Source organism: Onychomys torridus, chromosome 1 (assembly GCF_903995425.1).
Source record: "Onychomys torridus chromosome 1, mOncTor1.1, whole genome shotgun sequence".
NCBI classification, from domain to species: domain Eukaryota; kingdom Metazoa; phylum Chordata; class Mammalia; order Rodentia; family Cricetidae; genus Onychomys; species Onychomys torridus.
Genome location: NC_050443.1, coordinates 143146626 through 143166068, shown reverse-complemented (window position 1 = coordinate 143166068; position 19443 = coordinate 143146626). Strand labels below are relative to the sequence as shown.

The window sequence follows — 19443 nt, the reverse complement described above, 5'->3', positions numbered from 1 at the left end:
CATGCCTGTGTGTGTGTTATGTGTGTGTGTGTGTGTGTGTGTGTGTGTGTGTGTGTTGTGTGTTGTGTATATAGATTCATGTGACCAGAAGCAGTGAACCATAGTGTTCACTACATATCATTTCTAGAGTTGAATTCCTGTCTCATAGGGTATAGGCAGATTCATACTGTAGATATTGTCTACAGTAGATATTGTCAAACAATACTCCTAAATGCTTGTGCTCAAATGCCATCTTAATTTAGATTCTCTTGTCTTAAGTAGACTCTTAGCAACATAACAAAGAAAATTTATAGGGGCCTGATATTAGAATCATTCATACATTGACTTAGTATATATTATAGAGAGAGCAGAGTTGAGAGCATTGAAGTATGCTAATTATTCTGTAACTTTCAGCTTCAAACTGTCTGCAGCCATTCAGGTTGTTCTGAAATGAACCTATGGAACAAATAGAGCCTAAGGCTTCCTACTGAGCTGAGAAAAGAAAGGAAATCGGACATGTGGATTGATGGTTGCCTCCCATCTCATTTTCCAGAGTGGCTAAGTCAATGAAGGTCCCTGTGTATGAGACCCCTGCTGGATGGAGATTCTTCTCAAATCTGATGGACTCCGGACGATGCTCTCTGTGTGGAGAAGAGAGCTTTGGCACTGGTAGGTGGGGCTGGGCTGATGTTCCTGGTGAGGGTGGCTGTACTTCTGCAAACCCAGTGGAGACTTGTAATCTTTCTGTGCACCAAAGGCTGGAGGAAGAATTACTTAGAGACCAAAACAAACAAACAAACAAGTAAACAACAGAGAAACCCAATAGGATGTGTGCAGTGACAGATTTACTTTTTTTTTTTTTTTTTTTTTTTTTGAGATAGGGTTTCTCTGTGTAGTTTTGGTGCCTTTACTGAGCTTTGCTCTGTAGACCAGGCTGTCCTTGAATTCACAGAGATCCACCTGGCTCACCCTGCCTCCCGAGAACTGGGATTAAAGGCGTGCACCACCACCGCCCAGCTGACACATTTACTTCTTTTGGATATTTCTAAAAAAAAAAAAAACAAAAAACAAAAAACAAAAACAAAAAAACAACAAAAAAACCTTTCATTAAAAAAGAAGTTCTGTTATGGTAAGTGTAAACAGAATATCATATTAATCATACCACCCAGTTTCTAGTGTTATCAACTTATGGTCTCTTTCTTTCCCTCTTCTCTCCCCACCCCTCACTCTAGTGTGTAGCCTTGGCTGTCTAAGAACTAGCTCTTTAGACCAGACTGGCTGTGAGCTCACAGAGATCTGCCTGCTTCTGCCTCCCGAAGGCTGGGATTAAAGGCATGTGCCACCACTGCCAGGCCTTTGGTTAGTCTTTGGATTGTTATTTGATAATGATTTTGTAGTACTGAAGACTGAACTTTGGGATTTTCATATGCTAGACAAGTGCTCTGCCACTAAACTACATCTTCAAACCTTGTAAATTTTGAGTTAGGGTCTCACTCACAAGCTAGCTTTGAACATGTGACCTTGGCCTCCAGAGTAGATTATGGGTGTGCTTCACTATGTTGCTTTTTTTTTTCAGACAAGGTCTTTCTACATATATGAGGCTAGTATAGAATTCACTATATAGCTCAGGCTGGCCTCAAACTTGAACTTTTCATCTTCCTGTCTTTACCTCCTGAATGACTGGCAGGTGCTCCCATGCCCCTCCCTCCCTCTCTTTTTTAAACAAAATTAATCATCAACATGGCTTTCTCCACTCTCTCCACAAAGACAGTTACCTTTCCTGATTGTTATGAAGCAATCTCTCACCCTGAAGCTCATCTTGGCATTCCTGAATATTTTAGTGGGAATCTTTAAATATAAAACAGCCTTGTAAAAAGTATATAACCATGGCACCACTGTCACAGTTAAAATGTTTAAAATTACTGCTTTAATAACTTAAAGATGTCGCTCCATTGCTTTGCATATTTCCATGAATTCTGTTATAATTTGTATCTTTTCTATATAAAGTGCCTTCTCCAAGTCCCTCTAGCTGCCTTCAATTTTTTTTTTTTAATTTTTGATTTTCAGTGGCTAAAATTTAGTATGTCTAGGTGTGTGCATGTGTAGGCGCACGCGCGCGCGCGCGTGTGTGTGTGTGTGTGTGTGTGTGTGTGTGTGTGTGTGTGTGTGTGTTTAGTCCTTCTTTTAACTCTCATGTTTCTGGGTCTACATTTATTATTAATTTTGGAGAACAGTTACTACCTTTTCAAACATTTACCCTTTATTTTCTCTTATGAGACTACAGTTACACTCTATATTAGATCACCCATGACCAAAGATGACGTGAAGCTGTTACATGCACTCATCTAACGTGCCTTCTGCTTTCCTTTTTCTTTTTGTGTTTAAGTTTTTTTTGTTTTGTTTTTTTGTTTGTTTTTTGATATTTATGCACTGCCATATACTTTATTCACCAAGAAATTATAAAGGAACACCAAATAGTATTTGCAGTTATTTATTTATTTATTTATTTTTCTTTTTTTATTATTATATTTGTGTTTTAATTTTATACATCAGCCATGGGTTCCCCTGTCCTCCCCCCTCCCGCTCCCATCCCCACCTTCCCCCCAACCCCTCCCCTCCATTCCCATCTCCTCCAGGGCCAAGACTCCCCTGGGGATTCATTTAAACCTGGTGGATTCAGTGCAGGCAGGTCCAGTCCCCTCCTTCCAGGCTGAGCAAAGTGTCCCTGTGTAAGCCCAAGGTTCCAAACAGCCAGCTCATGCACTAAGGACAGGTCCTGGTCCCACAGCCTGGGTGCCTCCCAAACAGTTCAAGCTATTCAATTGTCTCACTTATCCAGAGGGCCTGATCCAGCTGGGGGCTCCACAGCCTTTGGTTCATAATTCATGTGCTTCTATTCATTTGGCTATTTGTCCCTGTGCTTTTTGCAATCTTGGTCTCAACAATTCACGCTCTTACAGTCCCTCCTCTTTCTCAACAATTGGACTCCTGGAGCTCCACCTGGGGCCTGGCCGAGGATCTCTGCATCCACTTCCATCAGTTATTGGATGAGAGTTTCAGCTCGACTGTTAGGGTGTTTGGCCATCTGAGGTCAGATCAGGCTTTCTCTCGACCATTGCCAGCAGACTACAGAGGATGTATCATTGTGGATTTCTGGGGACCTCTCCAGCACTCTGCCTATTCCTGTTCTCATGTGGTCTTCATTTATCATGGTCTGTTATTCCTTGTTCTCCCTTTCTGTTCTTGATCCAGCTGGGATCTCCTGCTCCCCTAAGCTTTCTTTCCCTCGAACCTTGCCCTTCATTACTCCCACTGTCGTCCAGGTTGTTCATGTAGATCTCATCCATTTCTCTGTCATTGGGTGATCCCTGTGTCTTTCCTAGGGTCCCGTTTTCTAGGTAGCCTCCCTGGAGTTGTGTAGCAGTCTAGTCATCTTTGTTTTACATCTAGTGTCCTCCTATGAGTACATACCATGTTTAAGTTTTGATGATCCTCACTGACATATGTCTTAGGTTTCTATCACTTTGTTAAAGAACATGACAAAAAGCAACTTGGGGAGAAAAGTTTACTTCATCTTACAGCTTATAGTCCATCATGAAGGAGGCCAAGGCAGGAACTCAAGGCAGGAAGCTGGAGGCAGAGGCCACAGTAGAAGCTGTGGAGGAAGGCTGCTAATGGTACTTGCTTGCTTGTTCCCCATGGCTTGCCCAGCCTTCTTTCTTAACAACCCAGGACTACCTTCCTAGGAGTGACACCACCTCTTGTTGTCTGGACCCTTTTATGTCAATCATTACATCAAGAAAATGCCCACACACTTGCCTACAGTCAACCCACTGGAGACATTTCTCAATTGAAGTTTCTCTTCCTAATAACTCTAGCTTGTGTCAGGCTGACAAAAAAAATGGAATAGGATAACTTATCTTTATATTTATCGATTCTTTCCTTAGTTTCCAGTGTGTGATAAGCCTATTGAAGGAACTCTGATGCTATGTGACATGTTTTGTTTTGTTGAGCTAGAGTCTCACTATGTAACTTGAGTTGGACTTGAACTCTCAATCTTTCTAATTCTGCCTCCCAAATATTAGGATGGTTAGTGTGTGCTAGCATACTTTAGTTTGCTTTCTATTTCTACTATTTACTTTTACTTTTAAAATAGTTCTCCAGGAGAACTGCCTGTCTATATAAGCTGTTGATCATCTCCATTGCATTTGGCTAATAGCTGGGTCTCATCTCAGATTCTAGTTGTACTGATTACAATTGATTACAAACATACACTTACTAGCTTTTTCTTGCCACTTATGGCTCTCATAATTTTTAATCTATCTCTTCCTTCAGGCCAACTAATATGGAATATTAAGTTCATGTAGGCAGTATACTGTTGAGTTGGGTTTCCATTATAAACTTTAGTGTACCACAGGCCTAAAATTGTTCTAGAAGTGAGTCACTTTACTGTGAACTAAACCAGAGGTGAGAATCTGCAGGGAGGTTGCTTTTTGTTTGTTTGTTTGTTTCATTTTGTTTTGTTTTTGCTTGCTTGCTTATTTTGCATGCTTCTGTTTCATACTCAGCAATCAGATACTGCATGCCTGAAACACAAACAGCGATCTCTCATCAGGTGGTGCTTTTTGCTTAGCATTGATGTAGAAGTCTTGAGCCCAAGAAGGTTTATTGATCTCTCCATAGAAGCAAAGGTATTTTTACCCTTGTCTCTCATACAGCAGTGATAAATCTTCTCCTGGACCCTTAGGGTGAGGGGTGAGGTTTTCAACCTGTTTCATATGAGAGAAGAGAACAGGGAAGTCAATGGGCTTTGAGGTTTCAGATGCTCAAGCCAGATCCAGTGTTGCATACAGCAATTCTGCTCAGTTGCTAGTAATATAGCACAAACAGGGCAACTGGAGTAGAAACTGTGAAGTTCCCATAATCCCTTCTCTATCTTCATAAGCATTTACCATGTAAATGTACCATGTGCTTTATAATTTCTTTATATTTAAGAGGATAAAAATGTTACATGTACAAGCCATGTTGTATCTTTTTGTGTGTGTGTGCTGGTTAGTTTGTGTCAACTTGACACAAACCTAGAGTCACCTGGGATGAAGAAACCTTAACTGAAGAATTGCCTTGACCCTGTTGGCCTGTGGACATACCTATGGATCATTTCGTTGATTGCTCATTGATGTAGGAGGTCCCAGTCCACTGTGGGTGGTACCATTCCTGCACATGTGGGCCTGGGCTGTATAAGAAAGGGAATTGAACAAATCATTAAGTAGCATTTCTCTATGGTCTCTGCTTCAGTTCCTGCCTCCAGGTTCCTGTCTTGAATGCCTGCTTGGCTATCCTTGACGATGGACTAGAACCTGTAAGCCAAACAAACCCTTTCCTCCCTTTGTTTGTCATTAACTTGATACCAGGTAGAGTCATCTAGGAAGAGAGCACCTCAGTTGAGAAAATTCCTCCATCAGATGGCCTGTAGGCAAGTATGGAGGAACATTTCCTTAACTAATGATTGATGTTGCAGGGCCCAGACCACTCTAGGTAGTGCTTCCTTGGGCAAGTGGTCCTCAGAACATAGGCTGAGCAGGTCATGAAGACTAAACCAGTAATCAGCTTTCTTCTGTGGCCCCCATTTTATTCCTGCCTCCAAGTTCCTGCCCTGATTTCTCTTAGTGATGGATTATCACCTGGAGGTTGTAAGATCAATAAATCCTTTTCCTCTTAAGTTGATTTTTGGTCAGTGTTTTATTGCCGCAGCAGATAGCAGACTAGGACAACCTTCTAATACACATTTCTACTTAATAAACATTTATTAATTGCTTCGTGATTATAAAGCATTGTATTGGATGATATGTTGACTACAAAGTGATGAAGACCATATTCCTAAGGATAAGAAGATGTCTACAAAACAGAAACTTTGAAGGACCACAAAGAGGCCTAGAGAATGTAGTTTAGAAGATGAGATAAGGAAAAAGACATGGGGGCTGGAAGTTTAATGTATGCGCTTTTTGAAAGAGATGGAAGTTGAGTTTGTACTTGAAGAGTGGGGAGGACTTTTAGGCCTAGACATAAAAGACCAAGGCCCTGCCAGATGGTATAATGTCAGAAAGCCAGTGGAGGTGGAAAAGCAGGGATGTATGTGCCTTTTAGGTAGTCAGTTGCTCAATCACTCACTTTTTCTGGAGTGGTATTTTTCAAATATGGGTCATGAGATTAATATGATAACATCAGCTGCTTTAAGGAATAGAAGCTGTGAGAGTGCATGGCAATTCAGATGTTGCTTGCCAAAATTTCTGCATACATGTAAGTATACACATGCACACATATGTGTACAATAGTTCTCTTGGTAAAATGCACTTATTATGGATCATGGAAAAAATATCTATAAGCATCTTTGACAAGAATCATAAAACTTTTTATAAAAAGCAGGATAGTAAATATTTAAGCTTTGCTGGCCATAAGGCTTTATGGGGTCTCTGTCAAAACTACTCAGCTCTATGACTGTAGCACAAAGGAGTCAAAGATGATGACTAGACAAACCAGCATGACTATCTTCCAATAAAGTGTTAGTCCTGGACATAAGCATGAGTTCAGAGTTTGCCCAAGGGCTGTCATTTGCTACCTCTGAACACAGGGCCAGGTAAAGCGGAGAGTTTCAAGAGACAGCTGGAAATATCACAAGAAGGGAGTTTCTGAAGCCCATTGCCTTAGATATTGAGCCTTAACAAGACTCAGTTTGGACTTTCAGCTCACTGGCGGTGGGAAAGCCGCATTCCACATGGACTGGAAGGTCAGCCTGCAGTCGCGTCCAGCAAGTTTTGCTTTGAGATAGTGACCCTGACTGCAGCATGGAGGCTGGACTGGATGGGGATTTGGGAAACTTTCACTTCTGGAGGTGTCTATTATTTTCCTTTCAAGGAACACAGGAGATTTTTTTCATTCATGTCAAGAGCTTTAAAATTGTTGCATCCTCTGCCATTTTGGCAGGTTAAAAATGTTAGCCTGCTTTGATAGATGAAGCCTCTGAGCCCAAGGAACAGTGAAATGGCTCTCCCAGCGTGCCGGAGCCTGGAAAAAGTCTGTATTTTCATTAAATGGAGCAGAACTAAAAGATGGCTCTCTGTCTCTTCAGTGTACAATGCTTCCAGCATGCTTGCCTATCTTTCCATGAAAATGACTCCTTCTGCCTGTGAATCAGTTGAAAGTATGTGAGCACTCCAGTGCCTGCAGGAACATGTTGCTGAATGTAGAGAAGAGAAATGGCTTCATTCAGCTCTTGTATCAGGCTTCCTTAATACCAGGGCTTAAAAGGGCTCTGACCTGGCTGTGTCAGAACCACAGGGAAGCTTGTGTGTGTGTGTGTGTGTGTGTGTGTGTGTGTGTGTGTGTGTGTGTGTTTCTATTGTACACTAACTTTGAATCCCTCAGAGTGATTCAAAATGGTGCCATGGGTCTTTGCATTTTGAAGAAAATGTGATTAAGTAGTTCTGGTGTACATCCAGGGACAGGGACGAGATATCAGTGTTTGTGCTTTGCATTAGGGCTGGGAGAAAGAGTGTGTCTGAGATTCCACACTGAGCTGAGCTAAGTGGGACAAGGACACAGGGCCAGAAGGCTTGTGACTCACACCCAGGACTCTTGATTGACACTAGAGGCCAACCAAGTGGCTTCTGTTTCCCTCATTTCCAACTTGTAAAAACTGGTCCATCATAAGAGCTATCTCTCCATGTTAGAACGTGGCTGTCAGAATCCATAGCTGATCACAGGAAGAGAACTGGAGAGACAGAAAGACTCAGAGGAGCTTCTAAAGTATACTTCAGCCTTCCAAAGCAGAGAGAGGCCTTTGCCAGTGTCCCTGGGGCATGGAACTGTGCACCAACCAAGAATGTTCAATGCAGTGCCAAGAAAGCTTGGAAATAAGACTCAACCTCAGCTCAAGGATGCCAAGACATTGCCCAGGGTTAGGTCCCCAGGGAGCAAGATATATCCTGAATAGATATGTCCCTGCTGGCATCTCTGTTTCTCAGGGTGTGCCAAAGTAGCAGGCTGGTGAACAGTTCTATGTTTAGACTTCTCTTGTGTGAGAAGGTCCAGGTGCATTCCAGGAGGAACCTGCATTCATTGCTCTATCAAAGACACTGGATAATAAAAGCAAAATCATCTTTAGTGCTAGTACAAGGTATCCACCCATGTCCCAGGAAGGATCTGGAAAGTTGCTTTCCTGGGGGTGGGGACATTTTGTACATACTCAGTCAAACAGAAGATTATTCATCTAAATGGCATTTGGGCTTCTTCTTCCAATTTTAAAGGAATCTGGGATTATTCCAAAAACAAAAAGAATGTACTAATATACTAAAATTAGGAATTTTTTAAAAAGCCAAAACTTGAGGAAAATTTTTTTGCATTGTTGAAAGTGTTCCTCCATTTTTCACCATTAGCATCAGTTTTCTTAGAGGCCTTGTTTTTTTCAGAGCATATGCATTGTCCTAGCCCAGAGTTGGTGAGTTTGTCTTGTGTAAGCAATGCTGAAGAACTGCTCTCTAGGTCAAGATCTCCAAGCTTGACTGAAGCGTGATCCTGATTAGTCTTATCAGTAAAGGCCAGGAGTCAGATATCAGGGTGAAAGCTGAAAGATCAGAGAAGCAGAGCAGTAGCCACCAGAGAGTTCTTACCCCTCTCAATGCTTTAACCCAAAGGGGCTGAGATCCTATCTCCATCCACCTTATATTCCTGTCTCCACCTCCCAAATATGCTGGGATCAAAGGTGTGAGCCTCCCAAGTGCTGAGATCAAAGGTGTGAGCCTCTCAAGTGCTAGGATCAAAGGCATGAGCCTCCCAAGTGCTGGGATCAAAGGTGTGAGCCTCCCAAGTGCTAGAATCAAAGGTGTGAGCCTCCCAAGTGCTGGGATCAAAGGTGTGAGTCTCCCAAGTGCTGGGATCAAAGGTGTGAGCCTCTCAAGTGCTGGGATCAAAGGTGTGAGCCTCCAAAGTGCTGGGAATAAAGGTGTGTGCCACCACCGCCTGGCCTCTATGGTTGATTAGTGGCTGGATCCACCCTTTGGTCTCCAGGCAAGCGGTATTTTCAGAACACAAACAAAATATCACACAACCCTAGACCACCAGCTTTAGTACTGTCACCTGCATAGCAGCAAAGGCTCTCATATCTGCCAAAGAAAACCATGCAGTGCAACAGTATTGATTGTTTCTGAGCAAGTATGCTATGTTGAATTTTCTAGAAAAATAGCTTTGTTTGTTTGTTTAAATGAGTCAAGGCATTCCTAAGTTATGTATGCATCCGTTTCTTTATGGAAATTTGGAATTACATACAGAACTCCTGACAGTAACACGCTTATCCAAATTGTCCCATCAGATTTTTGCCCTGTGAATTTTTGAGTACAGCATCATGTTCTTGAACCAGCAGTTTTCACATCTTGGATTTTAGTATAACAGAAAGAGGCCTGTAGCTTGCCTTGCCACACAGAATCTTCAGTACCCTTCTGATTTTCTGAGGTCTGAGGGATTTCTCTGCTTGTCATGCAGGTTCTGTAAATGTGCCAAGGATAGGGGCCATGTCTGTCTTCTTAAGACCTCATTATTTGATATAAGGTAGGTTTCCAGTAAGTGCTTACAGGACCCATAGAAAAGCAGAAAGATAAGTGGAGGGAAAGAGGGAAGGCGAAGAGGGAGGATTTCAACTTTGCTATTTCTTCCTCTTATCCGTAATTGTATTTTTAGCATTCTCAAGTGGTTGTATTTGTTAAAATCTGGAAATACGGGTATCTCAACATTTTGGAGAACTCACAGGAACAATTCAAACATACACAAACCATACGAGTGTAGCCCAGTTGCAAGAGGATGTAATAAAGAAGATTAAAAAGAAAATTACATAAAATTATAAAACTAAGTTTTGATGCTTTTTGCTGTCTTATCATCACCAGCACAAATTCATAGCTAATAAAACAGATCGAGAAAGAGCTCCCCTTCCAAAACCCATACTCATGGTTGGATTTTAAAGTGTGGTAGTTTGTACCATTAACTTCTCCATTTCCATGTGGGTGCTGACACTTAACTGGGATATGGCTGTGCTTGACCATGGACTGTTTCCAGCCTTTGCGATTCAGACCTCAGTGATACTAAAGCTTAGTGTCTTTAGCACAGTCATCCTGGGATCTGCTGTCTTGTGCTTTGCCTTATTGACTTATTCTCTAGTTCCTTTGCGTAAGGAAGTTTTATCATCCCCAGTAGTTGTATAGTTTACAACAGTCTCAGGCCATTCTCCTTCATTTCTACTCTCACTGCTTATGAGCTACATATGTCTTAAGACTGGGTTCACAACAGTGCTGTGCCACAGATACTGAGTAGGCTTAAGTCTCCCATGTTGTCCAACTATTTTATGCTTCTCCAAGTCAAATGAAGGAAAGCTTATGTCTGCTCCCTTCCAAGGGGACTTAATTTCACATTTGTCTGTTTTCAATTCTGCCCAGTCAGCAGGAGAAAGAAAGAGTCCAATGTACCTCTGAGTTTCAGATGATCAAGCACAGTGATTTTTCTTCTCTGTGGCCAGTGCTTCTAAATTTGGCTAGATTGCAGAAGGGGTGAACCGTTGTGATGACAGTATTATCAGGGCTGGGAGAGCAGTTTCTCTGCAGGACTGTTAGAAATGGGCTGTGTGCAGTCCAGTCTAGGTTAGGCAGAATGTGGAGACACTGTGATTGACATCCCCAAGAGCCTCCTTGTAAAGTTGGAAAATTGAAACTACTTTTTGGATTCTCTGCAAGCCATCACCCGCTGTGTTGGAAACAAAACTCCCATTGGAGTGGGAAGAGTGTGTCCATCCCATGACCCCTTTCCATGAGATTTTTGTGGGACATGTTCCATGGACCAAGAGTGCATATTGCATGTTGATGATGAAAAGTGTTGAGAGTTGTTTAAATGGATTGGTGCCTTTGAGCTACATCTGCACGTTCCAGTGCATTCTGGGACCTAGAGCCTAGGAGATCATAGCCATTGATTAGTCACAGGCTTAGGACTTCCAAATAGAATGAACATTACTTTACACAGTGTCTATTAAGGGGCTTTTAAAGAAGGTGTCTTGTCCTTTGGGATTTAGATGCAATCCCTGAAATTGTGCTTTGAAATTGAGCCCACCTAATGGGTTTTGGGAGATTACTAGTCACTAAAAGGTCTTATTGAGGAGGGAGTGCAGTGACTGAGTGAAAGATCTTTAGCCTGAAAGCCACTGGGGATCTTCCTGGTTTGCATATGACTTGTTGGAAACAATTCATAGAGAGTTACATTTTTCCTATGAGTCTTGGTAACACAGGAATAATGTGGGATATATAGATTAAGAGATCTCTGTTCTAGGGCTAATGTGTTTCTGTGAGGGAGGTGCATCCACTGGCTGGCCATGAAACTGCTAACCTGCTAACTCTCTGACCTGGAGACCTCAATTGACTAGGAATGAATAAATAAAGTAGTGCTAATATATGTTACTTATGGATACCTCCTAAGCAATAGACACAATGCCTAGCACCCCACTGTGCTTTATTCTCTACCATGGAATGAAGAAGGGACCATAAACAGCCCCTGTTGTATAGATGAAGTCACTGTGGCTTAGGGAGGCTCAGGCCACTGGCTAAAGTTGCCTTGACCAAGCAAGGATTCAAACTCACTCTTGCTGGTTCTCTAACAGCTGCTGCTGACGTTTCAGTGATGCCAGCAATCCATCCCCTATTCCTTTGGGCCCTCATTGTCCTTCTGTATGGAGATGGAATCAATTCCATGTACCCTGTAGGATGGTGTCCTGCAAACAGCATGGCACCAGGAGCTGGCCGAGCTAGCTCTAGTCTTGACATGCCTGCTCTGCAGTTCTGTTGACTTGGATGGACAGCTTTGCTTTTCTGCACCTCCATCTTCTTACTGGTGAGATGGATCCTCACACGCAGATGACTGGTGGAGTTCCCGCTATTGTAATAGGTAATTACAGTTCCCACCATTGTAATAGGAGCTTGCTCTCACCAGCCTCACTTGCAGCAGGGAGCCAGAAGTTCATGCTGTCATTCATTTATTTACCCAGCAAATGTTTCCTTCATACCTTTCAAGAGGAAGGCCAGGAACACAGTGAAGAGAAGTTCTAGATGTAAGCCCTTCCCCTGTAGAGTTTGCAAGGCAGTACAAAAGGATGATTAGCCCCATCATGTTGTATGGGATATCATTATTGCATTGTATCTTTCAAATGGTTCTTCTATTACTACAACTCTGACTTATCGAGACCCGTGGAGCCTACAGTGTGGAGGCCATGAGGGCAGTGGTTGCCACTGCATGGCCTCTCTGAACTCACAGCAGCCTCTGACCCTATTCCAGGCAGGTGAACTTTGTTCACTCGCTGATGAGCATCTGTGCATTTCTGAACATTAATTTTTTTAGCAGAGAAAAGTGACTATTTTTTAGTGAGCCTCCCTTTCTACTAGATGTGAAAGAGCTGAATAGCATCGGTTTGAGAAATGGACACAAAAAGTTGTGTCACGATTCTTTAGCACATTCTGGAAGGATGTGCTATCCAGAAGGATGGAGGTCCCCTGGTTTTACTTCATGGCCTGCTATGTAAAGAAGATCAATCCCTGTCTTGGGCAGATGACGTGAAGATGGAGAGAATGTCACAACCAAAGGAGAATTACAAGTGAGCAGAGAGGGGCTCCTGAGATGCGGAGTGTGAGGAGAGAGGATTGCACGTCCGTGCCCCAGGTCCTGGGATGGATGGCCTCAGTGATCCCCTCACTGCACGGTCCCTTCACCTGCTTCCTTCTGGGACTGATGTTGTCACTGTACTCTTCCAGCAGGCAGGAAGGCTGTAGGCTGTTGGAGCCAAGCTGCCCAGATTCAAACCTTCTTTTTGTTACTTAATAGCTGTGTGGCCTCAAATGGATGGCTTCACTCCATCCTTGTTTGTGAGAAAGGATTGTCAAATTGTAGAACTTAGGAAAGAGATGTATGAACTAGTGGAGAATGGTGCCTGGTCCTTGCTGTTGTCATAGAAGGGAATTTACTCTGCTCCTAATTTCTGCTCTCATAGTCAGTGTGATGTTTACATAGATACTTGTGTGGGTGTATATGCCATGTGTCATTTTTGGGTTCCAGGGAGTGTATGTGCAGAGGCACATGCTAAATGTACATGTTTCCTAAAAATGACCCAGAACCTCTTTGGACAAGTGGTCCTTTCTATTGGATGGCCACTGTTCTGCTTTGCCAGGGAATTAGAAGCTTCTTAGGAGATGGGACTTCTCACATCCTAGTAACTGGGAAAGTCCTAGAACAAATCAGTCCCAAACTGGCCAAGTCCTCACTCTTCCAGATGCAAAGGACAGAAAGAAACCATAAGACTGGAGTGGGTGTCACCCACACGACAAGGCCAGTGTTGTCTCTTGAACTGGAAGGCAGTAGCTATCATCTTTGTCCCAACTTAAAGCAGAGGAGGCAGACTTGAACCCCTAAGCCAGCATGAGAGTGCACTTTCTCCCCAAGCAGCCTCTCCCAGCCCGGGCTGCCTATGACACTCACTCAGGGAGCTATTTGAAAGGATTCCCAATGCCTGGTGTTCTGGTCCTATGGGGACCTGAACATGGGTGTTTTTTAAAAGTTCTCCAGTGGCTGTAACTTGCTACCCAGGGTTGTGCTAGAGTTTAGTCCCAGTCTTGACAGCCCTGCTGGGCCAGATGCAAGTGCAGGATGCCCTGGAGTGCCTAGCTGTATCAGGCATGAGTGCAGGGCACTTTGAATTTCCTAGATATGCCAGGTAGGAGTGCAGGACGCACCTTGCTATGCCAGATGTGAGTGCAGGATGCCCTGGATCGCCCAGCTGTGTTAGGTGTGATGCAGGATGCCCTGGATTTCCTAACTGACAGATCTAAGATTCCTGAGGTTTAGTTGTGCTGATTGGACCTGGTAGCAACATCTGTGTGTGATGCTTTATTGGTTTGCTCATTTAAAGAAATTCCTTCTACTTTTCCTTTATTGCCTTCTTTTATTTTTTTCCCCTATCTCTTCTCCCCTCTGGTGAGTATAGTTTGTGCATTGGTGACTGGTGACCCTGAGGAGATGATGATGATGATGATGATGATGATGATGATGATGATGGTATATGCATGTATAATGTGGGGGGCATGTGTGTGGAGGTCAAAGACCAACTTTTGGGCATTGCTTCTCTCATTCCACTGTGGGTTCTAGGGATCATGTTCAGGTCATCAGGCTTGTGTGGTCGCTACTTTTACCCACTGAGACATCACACAGGCCCAAGGAATGTGGTTTTAAAGCTTGAAAATGCTCCAGGTCTGATTTGAGTGGAGAGGGATCAGTGATATTTGTGACAAGAAAATAGATTCTTTTTGTGCTGCCTTTTGCTGGAGTCTGGCAGCAAAGAACTGTGGCCCATTCAGGCATCATAGCTGTGGTGCAGGCTGGGCAGATGAAGGTGAGGTGGGCTTGGGTCAGGCTGGCTTGGATAGAAGAAAGAAAGCTGAGGACTTTTGAAATTGGGCCTAAATTCTCTCTTTGTCCCAACCGAATGGAAGGATTTGGCTGTATGGCCAGCCAGAAGCTAGAGGAACCAAGCTTCAAAAACTGTACTGGTGTTACTCAGGACCCCAAAGGTGACACACGCCCCCAGCCACAAAAAGACAGGAAGGACACGGATAAGCATATTGCAGAGTGAAAAAAAGCCCACCTTAAAAGGCTGCATACTGACTGAATCCAACCACGTGACATTCTGAAACACACGTGTTTCACATCTGAATCTCTATGCATCACTGACAAGTTTAAAAATTTAAGTTTTCTTTTCAAATTAATATGTACATGTTTATTTTAGAAATAAAGCAAGAGGCAGAAACGAAAATCAACCAGAGTTCTGACATTTCAGAGCTGTATAAGCATTGTTAGTAGTTCTGTTACCCACCTGTACCCACATGCGTTCATGTACTTCCCACAAGAATACACACAATATTATTTTTGCTAAACTAATGTTTCCATTTATGAAAATTGCATGAGCATCGCTCTATGTTACTGAAGACTCTTGTTTAATATCTTGTCTATGCAAGAGGTTTGCTTTCAGCTTTTTCACAATCACTGTTGTTCAACAATTAATATTTATTCTTTCAAGTTTTCCCTCTAACTTATCTCCATTAGTGAATGTCTGTTGACAGTAAAGGCTAAGAAAGAGAACACAGAGTCCAGAGGCCACCAGCATGTAAAGGCTTTTGGTCATTATTCTTAAACTACTGGACCAAAACTGCCCTCATCTACATTGGTGCTTTACTCTTGCTGGGAAAGTTCTATTTTAAGGCAACCTTTGCTAGTGTGGCAGTCTCCAAATGCTGTCCCACTCCATTGGCTTTTCCCTGACTACGGTAAGACTGAACATTTGTTCAGATGTTTGCTGGCCATTGTTACTTTCCTCTAGACAGTTGCTAGTTTGGGATGTGGCTTATGGTGCTGTGGCCTCAAAAGAAAAGGGCTTGCCTGTGCCTTTCCCACAGCTGTCTATTAGGTTGGGGTTCCTCTATTATTGAATCCTGGAAACATTTTACAGTATTCAGTTCCTTATTTATGTCCTATATCTCTATCTCTATCTATCTATCTATCTATCTATCTATCTATCTATCTATCTATCTATCTATCATCTATATATCTATCTCTTTCTATCTACCTATGATCTATATCTATCATCTATATCTATCTGTATCTTTGTATCATCTATCTCTATATCTATCTCATCTATATCTATCTATCATCTATCTCTATCTATCTATCTATCTATGTAATTGTGTGTGTGTGTGTGTGTGTGTGTGTGTGTGTGTGTGTGTGTGTGTACATTTCCTCCTGTTTATAGTAGGCTTTTGGGAAACTCCTTGCTTCTTTGTGCATTCATATTTCTTACATAATTTACCTGACACTGATAGGGCATTGAAGTTCACTTGCCTTGAAGATGTGTTGAAGGACTCCACCCCCACCACGCACTATGATTATCCAAAGGCAACATCTAAATAACTGCAGCATCATTTCTTGTCTCTCTTCTTCAGTGAACTAGAGAGTACAGCTAACTTCACTTGATCATTGGTCCCTTATGATTCTTGGCAAATGTTACCCCTGTTGGCAAAGACATTCAGGACAGCTCATAATTTACTGCATGTTATTTGCAGATGACCGGGGTGGGTTTTATCCATCTAAAAGAACTCCATGTCTCTATCCCACTAAATTCTGACATCTTTCTTAAGGACTTAACAGCATCTAATGGTTCTATCTCTGGTAATGTGATCCAGCTGGAGATCTAAGGTATGCAAAGCTCTTGTTTTAGACAAAGGGGTATTTTTCTCCAGCCAGTAAGTAAAAGTGACTTTTTTTCAGCTATAAAAGGACAAGAGGGGCTGAGATGATTGCACTGGGCAGGGTGTCCTAGGCTTGTTGTTTGGGCAGCTGGCCATATTGCTATGCTTGAGTCTTCCAAATTTCTTCCATTTCTTGTAGCAGCATGAAGAGCTCACTGGCTGGGACAAGTCTCTTTATGGTGTGATGATTAATGCCCAGGGTCTTCTTAACCTGGAGCCAGTCACGGTGGGACATCCAACAGTGTCATTGGCAGACCATCGATCAGCATGTGTTAAGAACTAAACACTAAAGACGTGACTCTTTTTCCTATTGATTCAAGTTACTTTGCTGTCCTCTCTGGTTACATGTTTTTCTCCCCTAGAGAAAATATTTAACATTTAGTAATGTAGATAGAAAACAAAGGTAAACAGTCTATAGTTTCAGTTTCAGTCCTTACAGATGTTTGACTTAACTAAGAAAACACTTTGTCTCATTTTCAAGGTTTTAAGAGCTCCGTGACATGAGCCTGCTTTGTTGATTTTTTTTTATCACCTTTAAAACCAAGAATGAGCTTGTCCATTCTCACTGCCTGATTGCAATAGGAAATGGTCCACTTTTGACCCAGTCTCATTTCCTAAGATGTTGCTCTTGCTAGGTTGAGAAGAAGGAGAAAGAGGCTTGTGTTAATAACAGAATGACTTGTTTTAAAACAAGTACTGAGGAATCAGCATTGTAGGTATCTTATGAGAACTACACTCAGCCACAAGCCTATGTGACATCTCAGTCACTTCTAAATACTTATGGAGATTTAGTTGATTAATCCCAGGAGAAGCCATAGGGTAGAGGCTGTTAACTGTTGTTGTAGTATAACCAAGTATAGCATACAGAAGTAGGTGGCTAAGATAGGATCTGAACACACAAAATTGGTCTCTAGAATGTGCTTCCCTTCACTGCCTTTTAAAAGACATGGCCTTACTATGTTACCTGGGCTGACTTGAACTTCCAGTGATGCCCCACTTTATTGAGTAGCTGGGGATACAGGCAAGCACCACCATCCTAGTGCCTGCCCTTTAAACTTGATTAAATTGTTACAGGGTCACAAGATTGGTGACAGTATCATTATATTTCATATGAGAAATTGAGGCTTGGAAGGGTTAGCAACTTTTTTTTTTCTTTTTTTCTTTTTTTTTTTTTTGAGACAGGGTTTCTCTGTGCAGCCCTGGCCATCCTGGAACTCACTCTGTAGAGCAGGCTGGCCTTGAACTCAGAGATCCACTTGCCTCTGCCTCCTGAGTGCTGAGATTAAAGGCATGTGCCGCTGCTGCCACCTGAAATGGGCTAGTAACTTCTAAATGCCGTTTCACACCCAGCAAGCAGCAGAGGTTTGCTGTGCTCCACACTCCAAAGCGTTCCTCATACTTGTCCCACACTGCAGCATATTCCTTCCAAGTCAGTGCTTTGTCTACTCCAGAGAAAGCTGCCCAAGACACAGATGTTAAGTGTATCTGCAACACATGCTCCTGGACTGGCGTGGCACAGCACATTCCCTGTTCAGCCTGGATGAGTTATTTGTATTAGGGTCACAGTTAGAAATGGTTCTCTTTTCTGTATAAATAGCTGCAGGATTCAGCTTTTCAGTCATCCCTGCCTCTGGGACTTTGGATTTGTTGTCCTTTGGTTGGGATGCCTTCTCTAGATGTCTCTGTCCATTTCATCATCCTGCTCTCTCATTCTCAGGTGTGATTAACTCACTGAACCTGACCCTCATAGCTGCATTAGTGTCCAGGGTTGCTGTAATGGTTCAGCATGAGCTCAATGAAGAAAATGCCTCCTTAAGATTGGGCTGTAGGCAAGCCTGTGGGGCATTTTCTTAATTAGTGATTGATGGGAGAGGGCCCAGCCCATTGTGGGTGGGACCATCCCTGGTCTGGTGGCCCTGGGTTCTATAAGAAAGCAGGCTGAGGAAGCCATGAGGAGCAAGCCAATAAGCAGCACCCCTCTATGGCCTCTGTATCAGTTCCTGCCTCCAGGTTACTGCCTTGCTTGAGTTCCTGTTCTGACTTCTTTTGATGATCTACAGTGAGGGTGGTTTGAATGGTGTAAATGGATTCTCATTAGTTTCAGGGCACTAAAGGCATCCAGCATCAAGGGGCTGCCAGGGCCTGCTTCCACTGAGACTATGGTGCAGCATCCCTTCTGGCTTCTTCAGGTTCAGGTGCCTCTGTGTATGTCTTAGGTCACAGCAGTATAATTCTAGGCTCTGTGTCTGTGTGGCCTGTGGCTCTTTTTCTCCTTTTCCATGTCTTTGGTTGTAAGAACACTGTCATTGGATTTAGGGCCCAACTGGGTGTCCCAAGATGACTTTATTTCAAGACCCCTAACTTAATTATACCTGCAAAGACCATTTCCCCAAATAAATCCACATCCATAGGTTATGGAAGAATGTGTCTTTTGTGCTAACCACAGCTTTTATTCCTGCCCTCTGGTGCCAGGATCTATTCGAATTTCTTCAAAGCATTTGTCCGTATTTGATGCATCATTATGTCATTTGGGTCTTCAATTCCTTCAACAATCTTTAGGATTTTATTATAGTTTTGTTATTTTATATTATTTGAATTTCATTTACATGTTTTTAAAGAAAATAAAAACAAGTATATGATAACATGTCAGTTCTGCACAGTGGGTAAAAATATACATACAGCCTTGTCAATAAAACTCCAAGTTGCTTTTCTCCAGGACAGAACCCTCAACAGAGTCTCTCTTTTTGCCTTAGGATCTGATCACCTCCGAGAGAAAGATGGCCTCTGGGCTGTGTTGGTCTGGCTGTCCATTATTGCTGCCCGGAAGCAGAGTGTGGAGGAAATTGTTAGAGATCATTGGGCAAAATATGGCCGCCACTACTACTGCAGGTGAGAATTAGCAGGGTCTCTGCATGTGTCTTGAGAACCACTCTTAGAGATGTTTTCTAAACCTGATGGGCTAGAATTTAAGAAGAAAGCATCTTTTAGAAACATCTGAGGGACTGGAAGGCTGGGGTTGACTCTTTGGGATTAGTGTCAAGGCTACTAAAATGAAAGGACAGATTTTACTTGCCCTGGTGACATCCTGCCCTAA

At 42.7% G+C, this 19443-nt stretch overlaps 1 protein-coding gene across 1 annotated transcript in view; it reads left to right on the top strand.

Moving 5' to 3' along the window:
- The window catches only part of Pgm5 (phosphoglucomutase 5), a 172950-nt gene that overhangs the window by 104631 nt on the left and 48876 nt on the right, over positions 1–19443 (top strand). Inside the window, exons 7-8 of the mRNA XM_036193917.1 lie at positions 533–648; positions 19103–19238. Of these exons, the coding sequence (XP_036049810.1) occupies positions 533–648; positions 19103–19238 (252 nt within the window). The remainder of the gene's footprint in view (positions 1–532; positions 649–19102; positions 19239–19443) is intronic.